Genomic DNA, 23,277 nt, shown 5'->3' on the forward strand with positions numbered 1-23,277 from the left:
GAATATTTTTAAGTCATGGCTAGATAAGTTTCTGATTGACAAGGGAATTAAGAGTTATGGGGAGAAAGCAGGGAAGTGGAACTGATCCACTTCAAATCAATCATGATCTTATTGAATGGCGGGGCAGGCTAAGGGCTAGATGGCCTACTCCTCCTATTTCTTATGTTCTTATGTAGGAGTAGACCATTCAGCACCTTGAGCCAGCTTTGCATCTGACGCAATCATTGCACAGCTGAGTATGGTCTCAACTTCTGTACCCTCTGTTTGTTTTGACAAAGTCAGCTCAACTCGAACAAGTTATAATTTGTTCTAGTTGCATGTTGTGAAGACCAAGCCCCTGTTGCAAACACTAAACTTTCATGATCCCATCCCCCTCCCTTGCTATTCTCACTGAGCGCTGTAGGTATGAACAGTCCCGTTCAGTTTGACCCTTAGCAAAATTTCTGGCCTTGCCATCCACAGGACAGTCTATTTTCACTTATCTCAACCCGTTTTGATGAAATCATCATTCATGGTTTTGTCGGCTTCAGACTCAACTACTCCAATGCTTTGAATGAAAAGCAAAACAGAGTGGGCTTCTTCCCACAGCCCAAAGATGGGCAAATTAAGTAGATTGGCCATGCTAAATTGTCCCTTAGTGTCAGGGGACATAGGGCCTGAGTGGGATTTGTGGTCTGTGTAGACTTGATGGGCCAAATGGCCTCCTGCAATGTCGGGCTTCTGTGATTCTAAACCTCGAAGGAAATACAAATATTGGAGACACTTAGTTGAGCAGAATTTGCCAAAAGCACCAAGCCGTTCACATTTCAAATAAGCCCTTAAATTGAAATATATTACAGATGAACAGAACAGGGCAAGAGAAAGGAAATAAAACTTACTGCCCACACAAATAAATAGACAATGACTTGAAGTGTTATGAATAGCATAACGAGTTAAAGGGCAAAAGTGAAATGAGCAATGGATATAAGGAGGCATGAGTTGAATAAATATTCAACAAACTGCAGTTCTGAAGGAAGATGGTGATAAATATAGACACCAACACTGCAGCAATGTTTGGATAGAGGTGTGAATCTCCAGTCATCCATTACCTTGTGCTCACTGATCTGCATTGCCTCTGAGCTCTCCAGCACTGCAAGTTTACAATTCTCATCTTGTTCACATACTTAGCCCTTTTTATATCTGAAACCTCCTGCAGCTTTCTGCATTCCTTTGACCCTGGCATCTTGAGCTTTCCCTAGTTGTTTCACCCTACCATTTCCAGCCATGCATTCAGCTAAGCTCAGGCATTTCATTATTTAAAAACCTCTGCTACACCATCCATTCTGAAAATCCACTTTTGTCAATGCGTTTAGCTGCTGACTTTGTTGTGGAGACCTTTTTTGTCTGATTTTTCTCCTAAATTATGAATGCATAATGTTTTATCCTGTTGGGCATCAGATTTTAAGAATTTCACTTGAATTTGCGTGCTTTTCAGTTTTGTCCCCTGACTTTGTTCCAGTTCAGTTTTGTATTTGTGTGGTGCTGATGATCTGAAGTTCCAGTAATTTAATTTTGTCATGATTTGACCTGTTGAGCAAAAGCATGGTGGTGAAAACTGCAAATATTTTTTCAGTCATAGCTATTTTTTGGCTTTGGCTTTTTGCCAGTTGCAGTATTCAGAACTATTTACAATTCTCCATGACTAACTAGTTCATGTCTGTGTGCAAACCAACCTGAACAACATGTAGTATTAGGCTGGAAAGTGGCAAGTAACATTTGCACCGTGAGCATCTTGACCTAATGACCTCTAATTGTCACTGTGATATTACTATTGCCATATCCCCTACTGTCAACACCCTGGAAGTCACTATTCACCAGAAACTCAGACCAATTTCTCAAATGGCTGTTGGAGTAGATGAGAAGCTGGTTACTCAGTGACAGATGATTTTCTTCTTGGCATCCGAAGTCTCTAAGTTGATTTTTGACAGTTCCCATCCAGGGCAAAGCTTTCTGCTTGATTGGTACCTTGTGAAGTAACCTCCAGTCCAGCAGTGTACTATCTACAGAAATGCATACTTCTGGGAGTACCTTCATCACATGGACTGATGCAAAGCAAGAAGACCTAGTGAAACCAAGACAAAACCTAGGAGATGAATGATAGCTTTGCCTTTGACATCCATTCTGTGAATTTTAAACATTTCCTTCCATGTCCAACTCACTATGTAACACTTGAAATCTTTTGTAACTTATTGATGCTAAGCATACTTATGATGTGCATTTTTGCCTGCTGGCAAATTTTTGCTTTGTGTACATTTTCTAAGATTTCATTCTTTTATTTTTTAAATTTTTATTGCAGATTGTTATAATTGAGCATAAATCCATCATCTGCCCAGGTTACAATGCAGTGCTGCACATCCATACTTGCATTGAAGAAGTGCAGATTGCGGTAAGTCTGAAGAAATTACCTGTTTTGTTTAGTTTTCATTCAAGTATCTGCATAGCTCAAACTGATTCATAATCTCCACTCAAGCGATGCTGTAATTCAATATAATGAATTTTGACCTTAAGATTATATAAGACACTTCTTGAAACCTGTATCTTCCCGCAAAATAATTCTCGAATGAATTTCAGTTTAAAAGCTTTGGATGAAAGCAACTATTAATCCTGACCATTTACTTGTATGAAATATTTACTGTTTTACATCAGCTGAATTGGCCAGTTTGCAGCATCAATCTTGTAACCATGTTTATTTATATATCTACATACTTGCAGTTTTTGACAATGATGGTTGCTACTAGGGTTATTTGTGTAAACGGTTGTTTAGCTTGGGAATGTGTGACAAAACCAAGGAGTGGCAAGGTTGTTTTTCAGTAGGAGCTCTGATTTTCTTTCTGGATAAAAGCAAATTACTGCAGATAGAACCATAGAAACAGGCCGTTTGGCTGTGCCGAACCATTTTTCTGCTTAGTCTCACTAACCTGCACCTGGACCATAGCCCTTCTCCTCCATGTACCTGTCCAAGTTTTAAATGTTAATGGGCCCACATTTACCACTTCATCTGGCAGCTCGTTCCACACTGCCACCACTGTGTGAAGACCCCCCCCAATATTCCCTTTAAACTTTTCCCTAATAACCCATGTCCTCTAGTTTTTTTTCTTCCCGAGACTCAGTGGAAAAAGCCTGCTTGCATTCACTCTATCTATAACCATCAAAATTTTATACGCTTCTATCAAATCTCCCCTCATTCTTCTATGTTCCAGGGAATCCAGTCCTTACCTATTCAACCCTCCTCTGTAACTCAGTTTCTCAAGTTCCAGCAATATCCTTGTAAATCTTCTCTGCACTCTTTCAACCTTGATTAACATCCTGTAATTAGGTGACCAAAACTGCACACAATACTCTAAATTCGGCCTCACCAATGTCTTATACAACTTCACTATAACATTCCAACTCTGGCCTTTATAAATCAAAATATAATGTTCCAAAAGCATTCTTTCCTACCCTGTCTACCTGTGATGCCACTTTTAAGGAATGCTGGAATCAGAAACCAAATAAAATCTGGAAAATTTGAGCAGCATCTAAGGAGAGAAGAGCTGAGAAACAAGCCAAAGATTGATGATGGGTCATCTGGACTCCAAGCTCTTTTCTCTCGGGTGGCACAGTGGCTAGCTAGCACTGCTGCCTCACAGCACCAGGGGACCAAGCTTTGATTCTCACTTGGGTCACTATGTGGAGTTTGCACTTTCTTCCCATGTTTGCATGGATTTCTTCAGTCTGAAAAGTGCTGGTTAGGTACGTTGACCTGAACAGCTGCTGCAGTGTGGCGACCATGAGATTTTCACAGTAACTTCATTGCAGTGTTAATGTAAACCTATTTGTGACTAATAAATAAAATTTAAACTTACACATGCTGCCACACCTGAGATTTTCCAGCATTTTCTCTTTTGGTTTGATTTTCTTTCCTTCTATTGCCTCATGACCACTTATTACTGAAAATTATTTGGGTGGTTTGTGTGGATAGATGCTGAAAAATGGTGCTAATATAAGCCTTAATTAGAAATAACCCCCCCCCCCCCCCCCCAAAAACACTACCATCATCCTTAAACACATGCAACATATCTGGCACTGAGATCCCAGATGTTTTTGAAGAGATTCCAATGTTTTAAACAGATGAACTTTTAATATATAGAAGTCAGGAAAGTAAACAGTCCACTTCATGCCCTGTACTTGAGTATCCAGAATTGAAGACATTCTATTAAAGACACTACATGGGCTGCTGGAAATCTGAAGTAAAAGCAGAAATTGCTGCACAAATCTTGACAAACAATCATACAGACTATTAAGTATTTTCCTCTTGCTGGGCCAGATCTGCTGAGTTTTCTGGATAAATTTCTTAATTTATCCAGAATTAGCATGAGGTAAACGTGAATTAACAGGCAAACTGGTCAAATCACAAACTGTACATCAAATAGAAGGCCTAACCAAGGCGGGTCCTATTAAATTCTCAGCAACTCACCCAGACATCAGTGATTCCAAGATTCACCAAAATCCTTTCAAACTCTCCCCTCCTCGAGGAACTTTAGCTAGGCGGGTCCCCAGCTGACAGCAGTTAAACTTCACCCGAGTTCTGTGGATAAAATCCTTGCTCTAAAGGCATTCTGTTCCATTCCTCTTACAAATCTGCTCCCAGATCCAGCCACCATTGGTTGTCTTTTCCAGATGAGATGAGGACTCCAGCCCCTAGACACAGGCATGGCCTTTGCTCTGCTGCCAACAACTGTCCTTCATGGAGCAGGCAACTGCGCTTCTGGTTAGCTGAGCCCAGCTCTTCAGTACAGGGCTATCAAATGCCCCTGAACTTGAGGTCCAGCTGCTTGAAGCTGGGTAACTACCATATCTTGAGTTCCAGGATAAAACCCAAGTGGGCTCACTTTTCAGGCTGCCAAAATAAATAGTCCCCTGCTCACTCTTCACGTCTGTTTGGGTTTATAGAAGTGCTTAAGCCTGTCTCTCTCCATCACCTGCTGGGACTCTGTGGGCACGCTGTGAGTCGTAGTCCTCAGACTCCACCTAGAAAACACAAAAAGATCCATGAACGTAGATTCCATGAGAAACTCTAATGTCTGCCAGTCATGGAAGTGTGTGGGGTTTCAACTCACCCTTTTTTATATATGGCAAAGATAGTGATTTTAAACCAACCTATAGGGGCTGTTGTGTAGGGTATAAGAAGGTGCAATCAAAGTTCTGGGGCAAATCTTAAAATGGATATCTATCGTGCCCTTGAATTCTGACTTAACCATTGTATTGGAGGATAGTTTTAAGTCGTTATGTTGGAAATAATGTATTTAAAATGCGAATAGAAATTTTACTTTTTCCCCCAGTGTGGAAGTACAATATAATCTGGTTTGATTTTGGTAGCACTTATGAAAGTTTGAATGTAAACGAAGTTGAATAATTTCTATGAAATTGTTCTTTTTTTTAGGCCTTAATCTGTCTAGTGGATAAGAAGTCTGGGGAGAAGAGCAAGACGCGGCCTCGTTTTGTTAAACAGGATCAGGTTTGCATTGCTCGTTTAAGGACAGCTGGAACTATCTGCCTTGAGACCTTCAAAGATTTTCCTCAAATGGGGCGCTTTACCTTGAGGGACGAAGGTGAGCCACAGATTTTTGGAAATGTCCACACTTTAATGATTAAATGTGATTCCATGGATATTTCCAACCTTATTCTCTAATTCTGTTTGTGACCATATGGTCTGATTTAAGTATTTGCCAGCACTAAGTTGACCATTGAAAATTTATGAAAAACTGAATTCACATTTAGTAATTAAATGAAAGGAACATAGTGTAAGCCACCTTTTAGACTACACCATATGCAATAGGCATAATTGTGCATCTGTATCTTAAAAAAATGAACAGCTTTGAAGGAAATAAATTTGGAGTTGCCAGTAGAGAAATTATTTTTTCCTTCTCGCCCAAACTTGTGCATTTTTAAAATTACTACTTAAAAGGAATTTTTTTAAAGGGAACTTCCCTCAATGGGACTGCACCCCCTGATGGGAACTCAACCCACCGAGTATCCTCTACCCACTGTACATTCACCTCTATGGCCTGTCAAGGACCTTACAGCACCTTTAGGTTCTGTAAAACATTATTTTATTTATTGGGGGACATGGGTGTCACTGGCTGGCCAGCATTTATTGTCCATCCCTAACCACCCATGGTGGGCAGTTGAGAGTCAGTCACATTGCTGTGATGTAAAAAGGGATGTGGTTTCTTTACCATTGTGGAACTACTGATGCTGTGCCCCAGGGATGCACAGCCCAAGTTCACCAGGTCTGAGCCAGAATATCAGAGGAGATAGGATTTTAAGAAGTTGGGAGTGAAGTGGCAATCCAACACTGTCACTCCATAGATGTTCGGCCCCACAGTCTTGTTAATTCATTCATGAGATGTTGGCATTGCTGGCTAGGTCAGCATTTATTGCACAACCCTAATTACCCTTGAAGGCCGTGGTGAGGTGCCTTGAACTTCTGCAGACCTGTGGTGTAGGTACACCCACATTGCTGTTGGGGAGGGAGTTCCAGGGTTTGACCCAGCAGTAGTGAAGGAATGACCATGTATTTCCAAGTCAGAGGGCAAGTAGTTTGGAGGGGAATATGAGAAATTGTTGGCATCTTTAAGACTTGAATAGCAGGTTAGTTTAATGACTCGCATTCTAATCAGTAATCTGTAAACTGTCTGCGCTGTTTATATGCTATGTCTGAGGCCAGAACACTCCATTCACCTGACGAAGGGGTAAACCCTGAAAGCTTGTGAGTTTACTAGCAAATAAATTGGTTGGACTTGAACCTGGATTTGCCAGAATTCTTACTGTGTTTACCCCAGTCCAACGCCAGCATCTCCACATTGTGCTGTGTAGACAGTGGATAGGCTTTGGGCAGTTAGGGGCTAAGTTGCTCGCTGTGGGATTCCTAACCTTGTACCTGCTCTGGTCCAGTTCATTTTCAGGTCAGTGTTAATTCCTGGGATGATACTGGGGGGTTCAGCGATTGGTAATGTCAAGGGGTGATGGTTAGATTCTCTTGGGATTTGCACGTACAATTTTGTTAGCATTTTCACAAATTCCTGTCAAAAATTGACAGTTTTGAAATTTAAGACCATGATATTTTCTGAATTCAGTGTGGTTTAACCCAGTGGTTCTCTACCTTTGCTTCTGAGCCTCTGCCCTTCCATGTTATGAAGTTTAGCTATACGATTAAACATATTCATTGTTCTGCTTAATGTGAAATTTGGTGCTGGTGCTAAGCAGCAGTTCAACCTAAACATGGAGGTACTGTGCTCCCTGTTCATCCTGACTAATTTCTACTTAACTTGGAAGGCTGTTGCCAAAATCCAATGGTGTTAATGGCTGTATGTTTCAAGTCTCTCATCCATTGCTGTTGAGCTAATTGTGTACCTGCCGAGCTGGAAGCTGTCTCCTTGAGAACATGACTGACCAATGACCCTGAGTCCCAGGAGTCTTGCAGCCTTCTGGTTCCACCTGTTTCCCAGAGGTCACGGGGGCAAAAATGATGCTCCTGTTGATTATGACTCATGGCTGGAGGATAAAACAGTATGTCCAGGATGGTGTAGCTTTTGGAGATTAATACTCAATGGAGTATAATTTGGGCAAATGTAAATGATCCATTTTGGCAGAAGAATAAAAGAGAAGCTTATTATCAAAGTGGTTAGTGATTCCAGAGCTCTGAGCAGGGGGATCTGGGTATCCTAGTGCATGAATCAGAGGCTTGTATGTAGGTACTAATTTGGAAATCTAATAGAAAGTTAGTGCATTGAAAGAGGAATTGGTTAAAAAGTTGGGATTTGGAGTTCAGTTGTGGAGGGCATTAGTGAGACAACATCTGCAGTATTGGTCTCCTTATCTCGGCAAGGATGTAAATGTATTTGAAACAGTTCAGAGAAGGTTTACTGAACTAACCAGGAAGAGTGGGTTGTCTTGTGGGGAAAAGTTGGAGAAGTGAAGTTTGTATCCATTGGAATTAAACAGTATGAGGCAACTTAATTGAAACCTCCAAGATCCTGAGGGGTCTTGACTGGGTGGATGTGGAGCAGATATTTCCTCTTCTAGAGAATCTAGAACCAGAAGTCACTGTTTCAGAGTAAAAATTCACTCATTAAGCCTGAGGTGAAGAGAAATTCTTTTGAGGGTTTAGTTGCTAGGATTCTCTTTCTCAAAAGGCAGTGGGAGCAGAATATTATTTTGAAGGCTGAGTTAGATTATTGATTAGCATTGCGTGAAAGGTTATTAGGGATAGACAGAACTGGGGGGTTGTGGTTAGTCACAGCAGCTATGATCTTATTGAATGACAGGGCAGGCGCCCAGGGCTGAATGGGTCCACTGCTCTTAATTCATGTTGGTAGGTTAAAATTATCTGCATGTTGGAAATGGAGCCACTTGTACTCACTGCTTGAAACCTTGCTTCAGACCCCAGTTGAGAACCCACAGGTTAAATGATCCTTTGACACATTTATTATTATAAATTGTTTGTGGTACAAATTGAAGTTACCAAAGTAATAAATTTCATTTTTTTTCCACCCAAAAGGTAAAACTATTGCAATTGGGAAGGTCCTGAAGCTGATTCCAGAGAAGGACTGAATCTCCACTATCTAATGCTGCACAATACTGTGATGAAAAAGGACTCAGCAACAGCCTACTTCATGCCTTCCTTTCCTGGTTTTCATTGTCCCTCTGCCCATCGACATCTTTATCTTCTCATAAACTGCAAATTGCTGTAAACATGTCCACATTTTACGTCAGCTTTCTCATATTGAGAGCTCTGCTATGCCATTGTTAAAGCTACCATTTTAAATTCTCCTCTTCTGAAATCTGCTTCCTTAGAAATACAGCAATAGCTACCTAACTGATGTGGACAGAATTGCCTGCAAAAATAAAATTAAACCAAAAAAGTTTATTTTATTCTGGCATCATTCTCTTTTGTGCGCATTCTTGCTCACCTGCTTTTTCCAACTAGATCAGGTTATTCAACAGATCAGCGTGTTTGTGTTAGAAAGGCATCTGTAGAGATAATAAAATTGGTTTGAAATATTTCTGGCATTTGAGTTACTTTGGAAAGGATTCTTGTGAAGTGAACCTTTCACCAGCTTGTCAGCTGGTGTCCCAGCAAATCATTTCTTGTTGATTTAATTTTTACTTCCTGTCCTAAATGTTTTATAAGCCTCTGCCATGTACTCCACAGTATGACATTTGTGGTTTTTCCCACTTTTACAAAAGCATGATGCATTTTATTGTAAACCTTATGTGCTGGGTAACAATTATCATTATTCCAGTGCTGAAAAAGATGTAATGAAAGTTGTTAATTTTGAAGCTATTGTTTCCCTTCAATTTATGTCACTTCCAAAAGAATCAAATCTTAACGAGGTACACAACAACAATTAATTAGGAACACTTGGGAAGAACGGTCGGGAAAAAGGAGAGAACAATAGCTGCTGCCTGAGCTATGGTGTTATATTCCACTTTGAACAAGCAGTGTGTTAACATGGATATCTATCTAGGTTTGATTCTTTTGACTTGAAATGCTATTTAACATAACAGATTGGAATATCTGTGACTGGGTTCTTATTTTCCTGCTTATAAGCACATTACATAGACCAGATAGTATATGTGGGTGCATATGTAACAACTTTTGGTGGGGGATTTTAACACTTGCATACAAGTTACATATCAAACGATTTAAAATTTTCAGTGTATTGATTTTTATAAGGAGTGGATATTTCTTAGATGAGTAATGAAGAAAAAAAATCAGCTGAAATAGAACCTGTGTGGTTGAGATACAAAATGTGAGAAAATATAGTTCTTGTACATATTTGAAAACCTTGTATTTGAGACACAGCAGTTATTTAATATAATGGTAAGTTTGTTACTGCTAAAAGGGTCATGCTGAGGATTTTTTAATTCCCTCACCTCGCAAAGTTACTATTTCCAGTTAATGAAAGGGATTTATAAAAGAATGATGGGACTAGCCCTAAAGTACAGAACAATAAGCAATCGTATGAATGGGCCTATTCTGGAAAAAAAAACTGCAATTACGTGTCATTTTGCTGTAAAGCAGCAAATTACATTCAGACTCTGGACAAAGATATATCTGAACACTAATCTAGAGCAAATTTGGTTGATGCACAGGGCTACTGCTAGTGTGAACTGTGTACTACCTGTGAAACAATCCCACAAAGACTAATCACATTATTCCATTTATTTTTGGTGAATTAAATGTCTAGGCAGCATCCAATTTTCCCCTTATTTTTCGTTGCGCTTATTTAGTTTCAGTTGTGCATAGAAATGAAAATCCCATTGTTTTGTCAGCTTGTTTTCAAAACAAAATAATCTGGGAATTTGCTGCTCTTAAGGATAAGTTGGTGCTTCAGTATATTAATGGCAATATTCCCCATGGTTCCTGCTATTGCAGTGTTTTTTAATTGGTTACGTCAGTAAGTGTGTAAAGAAAATGCTAATTGCTGCTGTATGAAATGCCCTTACTTTTAATTGGGCAAATGTTGGCTTTGTCTTGGTGATCCCACTTGAAATTGTCTGTTTTATAATGAAGTATCATTGGCACTGCACAAGCCTGGTGTAAGACAGCTCAGCTGTTAAATATGACCACAGTATTGTATAGTATACAAGTTTCTTGTATGCATTCTTAATCTCGCAAAATAAAATTTGATTTCATTTCCATTGGCATATTGTCTCTAACTGGAGATCTAGCTGAAGAGTACATGTTTTTCATCATGTAAATGCATTCATGTAATTACGTTACTGAAGATGAGCAGAGGGGACAGGGTGAAGTTTCAATTGAAGAGGCTTGCTGTGTCACTATCCTTTCGTAAAAATACATTAGTATGCTGAAAAGGTTTCATACAGGCTACTTTTCCCAGGTTGTGGAAGGACCTCCATTTGTAAAACCTACGTTGCTAAAGATTTATACAGAGTATTAATGGCAAAACCTTTGAGAATCTGACTTGATGTGTTTGCAACAATTCTGCTTTAAAGTACAATTTTCTATCCTTATTGGGTATTGGCATCTGTCTTGATCAATGCCTTGTTTACGGTATGTGCAGTAATGGGTTTGTTTCCTCCAAGTATATGGAGGTTTAGCATCACATCCATATGCCCAAAATTTAATGACTACCTTTATATAAGTGTACATACAAGGCTCTCCTTTCTTAAGATGCTTATGATCTAACAATGACCAGGCTATACAGATAACCGGGTGATTTAACATATTACCTTTCGCAGTGCAGAATATTGTTCACTAAAATGCATGGGATTCAATATCTGTTGAAAGCTAGAAGCAGAAAGTTGTATCAACTTGCTGAATTTCTCTGTTTAACTGAACTTCAGCTGTAAGTTGCTGTAAGTGATTTTTTTTGTCCACACTGTACTGTGCTTAAAGTGCAAATTGCACTTGCCCATGTATGTCATGATTCATTTCATTAACCAAACTACAGAAGGGTAAATAAAAATGATCATAAGATGGTTGTATTATGGACAATTTCATTACAAATAAATTGTGTGCAATGGAACATTATCTCAGTGAATTCCTAGGGAATAGTCTTGTTGCAAATGGGTTATTTAACCAGCATTGACTGTATAGAAAAGTCATTCATTTGTTTTAAGTGCTGGCTCTTCACGTATGTATGCACATTTATCAGAGCTAACCTTGGTTGCCAAGATGAAGTTGTGTGTTGCGGAATTGTATGTGGGATAGTGTTTAAATTACAATAAAGTTTTGTTGAAGGTATCTACATGAAATCATTTATTTGTATTCACAGGCTAAGACCAGAGATGCAAGTAGTCATTTTCATCCTTGTTAATTCAATAGCTGAGCAGTTTTAGCCAATGAATTAATAGTAGATCAGGAAAATCTTGGGTGTACTTGAGTCTGTGATGAGCTAGTTGATCTCAGCCTTGGTGGAAATGGAAGCATTCAAGGTGGTTGCAATTTCCTGGTTGGAAATGATGATAAACAGATGATATTTGCTCTCCAGTCATTATCTAGCAGCTGCCAGAACTTGTTCATCTGTATATTTGCAAAGATTTGACTTTTAAGGAGAAGTGAGAAAGAGGAAAAAAATGTGTACAGAGAATTCACATGAGTTTGATTCTTATCTAAAATGTGCTCGTCTTCCAGTTGTGCTACACCAGATCACCTTTTATTAGATCCATACATCAGTTGGTTTTGACAGCTCTGGGCAGGTGTTTTTCAATTGGGACATATATAGCCTAAAGCTTAGCCAAGGGGTGAAATTCTGAGGGTATTAAAGGAAGTGGTAGAGTCAGTGGTCTTAGCTAGAGAACTCCAGAGGTTGTGGCCTAGGCAACTGGAAGGATGGTCACCGTGCAGTTGAGTTATTGGAATGGAATTCTTGAGGCCATAATTAGATGAATGCAGATATCGGAGGACTGAGGCTGGAATGGATTATGAAGGGCAAGAGCAGAGGTTGCAGAACAATATGAAAACAAGTACTTTAAAATTGGTGTTGCTTGACCAGAGCCAATATGGATCAAAATTCAGACGTGATAGTGATTGAATGTGAGTAAGGAAACTGGCAGCAGTTCTAGACAAGTTTTACAGAAGGAAGAATCTAGAGGTCTAACTTGGAGTGTGGTGGTGGAATAGTTGAACCTGAACATAACTTTTGGACTAGAGTCGCAGAACCCAGTGAGCTGAGGTAGCAAAGTCAGGCATACGCATAGGTGGAAAAGTCTAATGGTATGGCTAGGCATAAAATTCCAAGCCTACAATTCTCTTTTTAAAGAACTAATTTGACAAGTTTCCAGAACTGAAGAAAAGATGGTCCCTGTTCTCATTGGAACAGGAATGTTAATCTTTTCAAGAGAATAGTGTTTGCCACCAGCTACATGTAAGCAGAAGATTGAGATAGCAAAGAATAGGTTGGTTCAGTACAGATGTGCTGTCCTTGCCCACACCACCACTATCCTACACACTTTCTCCACTTACAACATAACTGTTTTGAGGCAAGTAAAGGGGGTGCAGCCTCTTAATTGACTCTGGCCTTTGGCTGGAGGCCTCTGGCATGTGCTGCATGATAGTTTTTGCTCAGCCTGAGTCAGAGGGTTGGACAAAGTTGCAACTGGTTTTCCAGACAAGAAACTTAATTGAGTAACAATTGCGCTCTGCCAGTGTGTGGAAGTTTAGGCCCATATGTTTGACAGTCATTGGTCATAGACTATCATTGGCAGGGCTGTGGTAGCTTCTTGATTAACAGGTTTCAATTTTGTTTCAAGCACAAACCTCTTAAACCAGCAAATCCACAATTACTGGAGGAAACCTGATAGGATCAGTATTCCATATTTTTCACTGATCAGTCAGTTGAATCATAGAATTCCCTACAGGGTAGAAAGAGGCCATTCAGCCCCTTGAATCTGCACTGACAATCCCACCCAGGCCCAATTTCCTGTATCCCTACATATTTACCCACTAATCCCCTAACCTATGCATCCCAGGACACACAGGTAATTTTGCTCAGCCACACATCTTTGGATTGCTTTGGGATTTTTGTTTTCACTACCGAAGTAACTCTTTGGAACAGTAACAGTGTAATACAAACACATGACTTATACATGCCAGTAACATTCATGGCACAAGTGCCAGCCAATGACCATTAACAGAAGAGAATCTAATAATCTCCTCTTGACATTAGTAATGCTGAATTCCCACTATCAATATCCTAGGGCTTTTCATTGTTGAAACTCTGCTACACCAGCCATATAAATAGTGGCTAAATGAACAAATCAGAGCCTGCAAATTCTGAGTGACTCTCCTGACTCCCCAAAGCCTGTCCATCATCTGTAAGATGCTAGTCAAAAGTGTGATGGAATACTCTCCCTACTTGAGGAATGTAGCTCCAGAGCATTCGACAAGCTTGATGCTATCTAGGGACAAAGCAGCCCACTTGATCAAGACCACGTTCACCCACTTCATCGTTCACTCCATTCACCACCAATGCATCGCTGCAGTCGTGAATAGTGTATGCAAGATATGCAGCAGCAACGTTCCAATGCTCCTTGGAATAGCACCTTCCAAACATGTGACCTCTACCACCAGAAGGCAAAGGACAACAGAAGCTTGGGAAAATCACCTGAGTTCCTCTCCAATCCATACACCACCTTGATAACATCCTTCACTGACACCGGATCAAAATCTTGAAACTTCCTCCCAGCGACAGATGGACTGTAACAGTTCAAGGTGGCTCAGTATTTTCTGAAGGGCAACAAATACTGGTCTCACTTGTGATATGCAAGACAACTTTTAAAAATACTCACTCTGTAAATGCTGAGAAGTAACAGTTAGTCATAGGCACTGTACAGAAAGAAGCCATTCAGAACTTCATGTCTGTGCTAGTTCTCTGAAGGAGCAATTCACTAAGTAACACTTTGTTTTTCCCCTTGTAGCCCTACACTTTTTTTCGTTTTGAAATAATGATCCAATTCTCTACTGGAAGCCTTAACTGACCCTGCCTCCACCACACAGCTAGGCAGTGCGTTTCAGATCTGAACCACTTGCAGCGTGAAACTGTTTCTGCTCTTGTCTGCAATGCTTCTTTTGCCAATTACCTTAATTCTGTGCTGCCTTATTCTTGATCCTTCCGCTAATGGGAACAGTTTCTACATATCTTCTCGCAATCTTGAATACCTCCATCAAATCTTTCCTTAAATCTTCTCAAATGTAAAACAGCACCAACTTCTTCATCTTATGTAATTGAAGTTCCTCATTTTTGGAACCATTCTCATGAATCTTTGCACCTTCTAACGCCTTCACATCCTTCCAAAAGCATGATGAACAGTCCTGACCCAATAATTTTGTTGAAACTGATTTAATATTTCATACAGGTATAACATATCTTCCTGTTTTAGGATTCAATGCATCCCTACGCCCCCTCCCTATGATAAATCCCAGGATGCTGCAAGTTTTATTAATGGTTCTTTTAACCTGTCCTGCCATTTTAAATGATTTATGCGTATAAACATTCTGGTCCCTCCACCTACACCCCCTTTAGAATTGTACCCTTTATATTGTCTCCATTATTCTTGTTAAAATGAATCACTTCACACTTCTCTGCATTAAATTTCAGCCGTTGCTTGTCTGCCCTTTCCACTAACCTATGTTCTTTTGAAGCTCTGCACCATCTTCCTCATGGTCCATAATACTTCCAAGTTTTGTGTAATCTGCCAAGGTCCAAGTCATTAATATATACAAGAGGTCCAAAGAGTGATCCTGAAGGAATTCAACTAAAAACTCTCCTCCAGTCCTAAACACAGCTGTTCACCATAGCTCTTTGTTTCCTGTTGTTAGGGTTGGCACAGAGGTTAGCGCAGCTGCCTCACAGTGCCAGGGATCTGAGTTTGATTCCTGGCTTGGGTCACTGTCTGTGTGGAGTCTGCATGTTCTTCCTGTCTCTGTGTGGGTTTCCTCTCACATTCCAGAGGTGTGCTGGTTAGGTGCATTGGCCATACTAAATTCTCCCTCGGTGTACCCAAACAGGTGCTAGAGTTTGGCCACTAGGTGATTTTCTCGGTAACTTTGCAGTGTGAATGTCAGATACGTGTGACAATAATAAATAAACTTTAAAAACAATTCTGTGTGATATACCTACAGTCATGTACCTCTCACAAATGATCACTGCAGGCACTGTGACCTTACCAAATATAGCAGCTGGCATGATTTGCACAAGTGCAGGTGAGTTCCAGGATACCAATATGAAGCTCCAAGGACATTCCGTTCCATGAGTTCCAACTTTGTCCACAAGCCTGTTGTGTGGCACTTTATCAAATGTCTTTTGGAAGCACAAGTATACCACATAAGAACATAAGAAATAGGAGCAGGAGTAGGCCATCTAGCCCCTCGAGCCTGCCCCGCCATTCAATAAGATCATGGCTGATCTGTCATGGCTCAGTTCCACATTCCCGCCCTCTCCCCATAACCCTTAATCCCCTCGCTTATCAAAAACCCATCAACCCGCGTCTTAAAAATATTTAGCGAGGCAGCCTCCACTGATAAGGTACCTCACAAGAGATTATTGCAGAAGGTAAGGGGGCATGGAGTTGGGGGTAAGGTGTTAGCGTGGATAGAGGATTGGTTGTCAAATAGGAGGCAGAGAGTGGGGGTTAATGGGTGCTATTCGGATTGGCAGTTGGTGACTAGTGGAGTGCCCCAGGGGTCGGTGCTGGGGCCTCAGCTATTTACCATTTATATAGATGATCTGGAGGAGGGAACCAAGTGTAGGGTGTCGAAATTTGCTGATGACACCAAGATTGGTGGAACGGCAAATTGCGAGGAGGGTGTGGAGAGTCTGCAGAAGGATCTAGATAGGCTGGGCGAATGGGCCAGGAAATGGCAAATGGAATTTATTGTTGGCAAGTGCGAGGTGGTCCACTTTGGTAGGAATAATGGTAGGAAGGACTATTACTTACGTGGCGAAAAACTGCAGCAGGTGACGGTGCAGAGGGACCTCGGGGTCCTTGTGCATGAGTCGCAAAAACCCAGCCTGCAGGTGCAGCAGGTGGTCAGGAAGGTGAATGGGATGTTGGCCTTCATAGTGAGGGGGATTGAATATAAAAGTAGGGAGGTCTTGCTGCAGCTGTATAGGGCATTGGTGAGGCTGCAGCTGGAGTACTGTGTGCAGTTTTGGTCGCCGTACTTACGCAAGGATATTTTGGCCTTGGAGGGAGTGCAGAGGAGGTTTACTAGGCTGATGCCGGAGTTGAGGGGGTTGAGCTCTGAGGAGAGGCTGGATAAATCAACAGCATTACCATCATCAACTGCCTGTTACCTCATCAAGATCAACTCCAGCAAGCTAATTAAACACAATCTGTCCTAACAAATCTATACAACACTTTTTTTTTAAAAAAAAGAAAATGCCGGAAAATCTCAGCAGGTCAGACAGCATCTGTGGTCCAACATCCAACAAACAGCCAACATTTCAATTCTGGATGACGCTTTGTTAGCTGTTTGCATTCTAACATATCCATGTCAGTTTTCCTTAACCCACCGTTGCTCAAACGATTATTAATTCTGAAATCTTTCTCACCACCAAAGTTAAAGTGGGAGTATATCTTGACTGAAGTTCAATTATCTTTTACAGATAGCCCACTGTTCAGTTTCAATGTGTTCTGCTAATCTTCAATTCCAATGTTTCTGGGAAAGATCCATACTTACCCCAGATGTTTAGCATAGTTCTGTGTTAGCACACAGTGTTAACACATTGAACCCAAGCCATATCGCTGCATAAACATGGATGCATTAGTCAACAAGTTCTTAAATTCTTTAGGCTTAAATAAAGACTGCATCTGTTCAGGGAAGGTGTGCAAACTGTCAGTTAAACAAACCAGCTCGATTTGATATACCTACAGTCACAAATGATCACTGCAGGCACTATGACCTTATCAAATGTAGCAGCTGGCATGATTTGCACAAGTGCAGGCGAGTCCAGGATGCCAATATGAAGCTCCAAGGACATTTGTAATGCCTCAGAAGGCTCAAAAGATTTTAACGTGCACCATGTTTAAATATGTTTTTTATATGGTGCGAATACCAAAATGAAGGCGTTTGACAAGGTACCTCACAAGAGGTTATTGCAGAAGGTCAGGGAGCATGGAATTGGAGGTAGGGTGTTAGCGTGGATAGAGGACTGGTTGTCAAATCGGAGGCAGAGAGTGGGGGTCAATGGGTGCTATTCGGATTGGCGGTTGGTGACTAGTGGAGTGCCCCAGGGGTCGGTGCTGGGGCCTCAGCTATTTACCATTTATATAGATGATCTGGAAGAGGGAACCGAGTGTAGGGTGTCGAAATTTGCTGATGACACCAAAATTGGTGGAAAGGCAAATTGTGCGGAGGGTGTGGAGAGTCTACAGAAGGATCTAGATAGGCTGGGCGAATGGGCCAGGAAATGGCAAATGGAATTTAATGTTGGCAAGTGTGAGGTGGTCCACTTTGGTAGGAATAATGGTAGGAAGGATTATTACTTACGCGGAGAAAAACTGCAGCAGGCGACGGTGCAGAGCGACCTCGGGGTCCTTGTGCATGAGTCGCAAAAACCCAGCTTGCAGGTGCAGCAGGTGGTCAGGAAGGCGAATGGGATGCTGGCCTTCATAGCGAGGGGGATTGAATATAAAAGTAGGGAGGTCTTGCTGCGGCTGTATAGGGCATTGGTGAGGCCGCAGCTGGAGTACTGTGTGCAGTTTTGGGCGCCGTACTTATGCAAGGATATTTTGGCCTTGGAGGGAGTGCAGAGGAGGTTTACTAGGCTGATGCCGGAGTTGAGGGGGTTGAGCTATGAGGAGAGGCTGAATAAATTAGGCTTGTACTCGTTAGAGTTTAGAAGAATGAGGGGAGATCTCATTGAGACGTATAAGATGATGAATGGGATGGATAGGATAGTGGTGGAGAGACTCTTCCCTCTCAGAAAGGATAGTAGGACTAGGGGGCACAGCCTCAAGATAAAGGGGGGGTGGTTTAGAACAGAGTTGAGGAGGAACTTCTTCACTCAAAGGGTGGTGAATCTCTGGAATTCTCTGCCCGTTGAAGTGGTGGAGGCTGCCTCGCTAAATATTTTTAAGACGCGGGTTGATGGGTTTTTGATAGGAGAGGGGATTAAGGGTTATTGGGAGAGGGTGGGAAGGTGGAACTGAGCCACGACAGATCAGCCATGATCTTATTGAATGGCGGGGCAGGCTCGAAGGGCTAGTTGGCCTACTCCTGCTCCTATTTCTTATGTTCTTATGTTCTTATGTTCCATGGCATGGTTCTTGCACAATAAAATACCAAGAACTTCCAAAAGACCCTGTAAGATGGGAATTAGGGCATTTCTATACTTGTCTATTAATTTTGTTTCATTTCACAGGACATGGGTGTCAGTGGCTAGGCCAACATTTGAAGTCCTACGTTCCAACAACACCCTCTCAATCTCTTGTGGCTGAACAAGCATTTGGCAGTAGGAAGAACCCTCTCTCCCTGGCGCTATTTGAAGGCACCATCTGATCATCTACTTCAAGGTTAACTGCTGATTGATTTTTTTGAACTTGCTATGATTCTACTAGCCTTGAATACTGATGGAAAGATGTCCATGTTGCTGAAGCTCTTCACCTTGAACTCATCAGACAAATGCATGAATGACAAATCTCAAGCGATCACTACAATTTAAACTACAGGAGGAAAAGGGAGCAGATTGTTTAGCAAATCAACTCTGGTCAAGGTATTGCCATTAGTTGTCTGTCATCCATGTGCCCCTGCCTGTCCTGGTACTCCTACACCTTGCTCCCTTGAGGGCTGTGGGCATTAAACTACAAAGAAAAACTACCGCAAGGAACTACAAAGGATTGCGAATGTAGCCCAAGCCATCACGCAAACCAGCCTCCCATCCATTGACTCTGTCTACACTTTCCACTGCCTTGGAAAAGCAGCCAGCATAATTAGAGATCCCACACATACTGGACATTCTCTTTTCCACCTTCTTCCACTGGGAAAAAGATACAAAATCTGAGATCAGATACAAACTGACACAAGAACAGCTTCTTCCTTGCTGCTGTCAGACTTTTGAATGGACTTATCTTGCTCTAAGCTGATTGTTCTCTACAGCCCAGCTATGACTGTAACACTACATTCTGCATTCTCTCCTTTCCTTCTCTATGAACAGTATATCTTGTGTGTATAGTGCTCAAGAAACAATACTTTTCACTGTATGATGTGACAATACATGTGACAATAATAAATCAAATCATAATGGTACTGACAGCATAAAAGCTACATTAGAAAAAAAAATGCTGCAACTGCTGGAAATCGGAAGCAAAACCAGAAAGTGCTGCAAAAACTCAGAAGATCTGATGGCAATGTAAGAACATAATAAGAACATAAGAAATAGGAGCAGGAGTAGGCCATCTAGCCCTTCGAGCCTGCCCCGCCATTCAATAAGATCATGGCTGATCTGAAGTGGATCAGTTCCACTTTCCCACTCTCTCCCCATTACCCTTAATCCCCTTGTCTATCAGAAATCTATCTACCAGTGACTTAAATATATTTAGTGAGGTAGCCTCCACCACTTCAACGGGCAGAGAATTCCAGAGAGAAGCTATATTTTGTGCCAATGGTCTTTCATCGGTTGAGGTTCACGAAAGATTCAGTTTGAAGAGCAATTAATTGTAGTACAAATGCAGCACGATGAAGGGACGAAGTGAGGGAAGTGGAATATTGGGACAAGGTGAGTATGGGGAGGTAATGGCAAAGGAAAATATAGATCAACTCAAGTTATAAATCACTTGTACTTGGAACTGAAGGTGAGGTTGGAAGGTCAGGCAGAAAGCTTTGAGCAAGCGATTTGTCACCTGAGACTATTTTGTGGAACGATCAGATGTTTCACAACACCCAGGTTAAATTCCAATGGGTTTGTTTGGAATCACGAGCTTTCGGAGCACTGCTCCTTCGTCAGGTGAGTGGAGAGGCAAGTTTCACAAACACGGCATATATAGACAATCACAAGATAATGGTTGGAACGCAAGTCTTTTCAGGTAATCAAGTCAGTGTTGTGAGACTTCTTACTGTGCCCATCCCAGTCCAATGTCAACATTTCCATAGCATATTTTGCAGACAACAGTGTAAAGAAGAAAAGTAATTTTTTCTGGAGTGTAATTCCCCTGCGATTCCCACCAATTTTGACTTTTCAGCATTTAGATTTCCTCCTCCAGGTTTTGTGCAAAGATTAAATAGGTTACTGAAGCATTACCATCAATAGAGAAACTTATTTGCAGGATTTTCTGTTCATATTTCCTCTCAATGTTTGTTTTCCCCTCCATCACAAAGGGAAGGAGTTTAAATTTAATAACCTGCTTTCTTACTACACATCCCTTCTCGTGTTGTCTTATCTTTCTTGTGCATCTTTAGCCACTCCTGCTGATTCTGTGTTGGACAGTCCCGATGTTATCGGGCTTCTGCCAGTCTGGACTGCCCAATTCAGCTGCCTGTTTAAAGTTTTAAAGTTTAATTGTTAGCGTCACAAATAGGCTTACATTAGCACTGCAATGAAGTTGTTGTGAAAATCCCCAAGTCGCCACAGTCCAGCGCCTGTTCGGGGACACTGAGGGAGAATTAAGCACGGCTTTCAGACTGTGGGAGGTACACAAGTCACTGAAAGTGGAAATGCAGGTGGAGAAGGTCGTCAAGAAGGCATACAGCATGCTTGCCTTCATCGGCCAGGGTACTGAGTTTAAAAATTGGCAAGTCACGTTGACGCTTTATAGAACCTTAGTGAGGCCGCACTTGGAATATAGTGTTCAATACTGGTCACCACAATACCAGAAGGATGTGGAGGCTTTGGAGAGGCTACAGAAAAGATTCACTAGGATTTGCCTGGTATGGAGGGCATCAGCTATGAGGAGAGGTTGGAGAAACTTGGTTTGGTCTCACTGGAGCGACAGAGGTTGAGGGGAGACCTGATAGAAGTCCACAAGATTATGGGAGAGGCGCGGACAGAGTGGATAGTCAGAAGCTTTTTCTCAGGGCGGAAGAATCAATTACCAGGGGGCATGGGTTTAAGGTATGAGGGGCAAGTTTTAAAAGAGATGTACGAGACAGATTTTTTACACAGAGGGTGGTGGGTGCCTGGAACTCGCTGCCGGGGGAGGTAGTGGAAGCGGATACGGTGGTGACTTTTAAGAGGCGTCTTGACAAGTACATGAATGAGACGGGAATAGAGGGATATGGTTCCCGGAAGCATAGGGGTTTCAGTTAAGTCAGGCAGCATGGTCGGTGCAGGCTTGGAGGGCCGAAGGGCCTGTTCTTGTGCTGTTAATTTCTTTGTCCTTTGAAACTGGAGCATCCGGAGGAAACCCACGCAGACACGGGGAGAACATGCAAACTCCACACAGACTGTGACCCAAGACAGGAATCAAACCTGGGTCCCTGGCACTGTGAGGCAGCAGCACTAACCACTGTGCCACCCTGCTGCCCTATACTGGTAAAAAAGAGTTGGATGCTTCCAGGCTAGTATAACAGTCATAGAGATTAACAGCATAGAAACAGGCTCTTTGGCCCAACTTGTCCATGCCGTCCTTTTTTATAAACCCCGAAGCCAGTCCCAATTGCCCACATTTGGCCCATATCCCTCTATACCCATCTTACTCATGTAACTGTCAAAACGCTTTTTAAAAGGTAAAATTGAACCCATATCTACAACGACCTCTGGCAGCTTGTTCCAGACACTCACCAACCTCTGTGTGAAAACATTGCCCCTCTGGACCCTTTTGTATCTCTCCCCTCTCACCTTAAACCTATGCCCTCTAGTTTTAGACTCCCCTACCTTTGGGAAAAGATATTGACTATCCAGCTGATCTGTGCCCCTCATTATTTTATAGATCCCTATATTTACTGGAGTTCTATGAGGATGTGTCTAGGGCGATGGATAGAGGAGAGCCGGTGGATGTGGTCTTTCTGGATTTTCAGAAGGCGTTTGACAAGGTGCCTCACAAGAGGCTATTGCAGAAGGTCAGGGGGCATGGAGTTGGGGGTAGGGTGTTAGCGTGGATAGAGGATTGGTTGTCAAATAGGAGGCAGAGAGTGGGGGTCAATGGGTGCTATTCGGATTGGCGGATGGTGACTAGTGGAGTGCCTCAGGGGTCGGTGCTGGGGCCTCAGCTATTTACCATTTATATAGATGATCTGGAGGAGGGAACCGAGTGTATGGTGTCGAAATTTGCTGATGACACCAAGATTGGGGGAACGGCAAATTGTGCGGAGGGTGTGGAGAGTCTGCAGAAGGATCTAAGTAGGCTGGGCGAATGGGCCAGGAAATGGCAAATGGAATTTAATGTTGGCAAGTGCGAGGTGGTCCACTTTAGTAGGAATAATGGTAGGAAGGACTATTACTTACGTGGAGAAAAACTGCAGCAGGCGACGGTGCAGAGGGACCTCGGGGTCCTTGTGCATGAGTCGCAAAAACCCAGCCTGCAGGTGCAGCAGGTGGTCAGGAAGGCGAATGGGATGCTGGCCTTCATAGCGAGGGGGATTGAATATAAAAGTAGGGAGGTCTTGCTGCGGCTATATAGGGCATTGGTGAGGCTGCAGCTGGAGTACTGTGTGCAGTTTTGGGCACCGTACTTACGCAAGGATATTTTGGCCTTGGAGGGAGTGCAGAGGAGGTTTACTAGGCTGATGCCGGAGTTGAGGGGGTTGAGCTATGAGGAGAGGCTGAATAAACTAGGCTTGTACTCGTT

General features: G+C 42.0%; 1 protein-coding gene across 1 annotated transcript in view; it reads left to right on the forward strand.

The window, feature by feature from the left end:
- LOC145355121 (eukaryotic peptide chain release factor GTP-binding subunit ERF3A) overlaps window positions 1–10,726 on the forward strand; it is a 70,248-nt gene extending 59,522 nt beyond the window's left edge. Inside the window, exons 12-14 of the mRNA XM_080207009.1 lie at window positions 2,336–2,425; window positions 5,462–5,630; window positions 8,582–10,726. Coding sequence (XP_080063135.1) covers window positions 2,336–2,425; window positions 5,462–5,630; window positions 8,582–8,634 — 312 coding nt within the window. The 3' untranslated portion in view covers window positions 8,635–10,726. The remainder of the gene's footprint in view (window positions 1–2,335; window positions 2,426–5,461; window positions 5,631–8,581) is intronic.
- The last annotated feature ends 12,551 nt before the right edge of the window (window positions 10,727–23,277 follow it).

Source organism: Carcharhinus amblyrhynchos, chromosome 18 (genome assembly GCF_965287045.1).
Source record: "Carcharhinus amblyrhynchos chromosome 18, sCarAmb.v2.hapA, whole genome shotgun sequence".
NCBI lineage: Eukaryota > Metazoa > Chordata > Chondrichthyes > Carcharhiniformes > Carcharhinidae > Carcharhinus > Carcharhinus amblyrhynchos.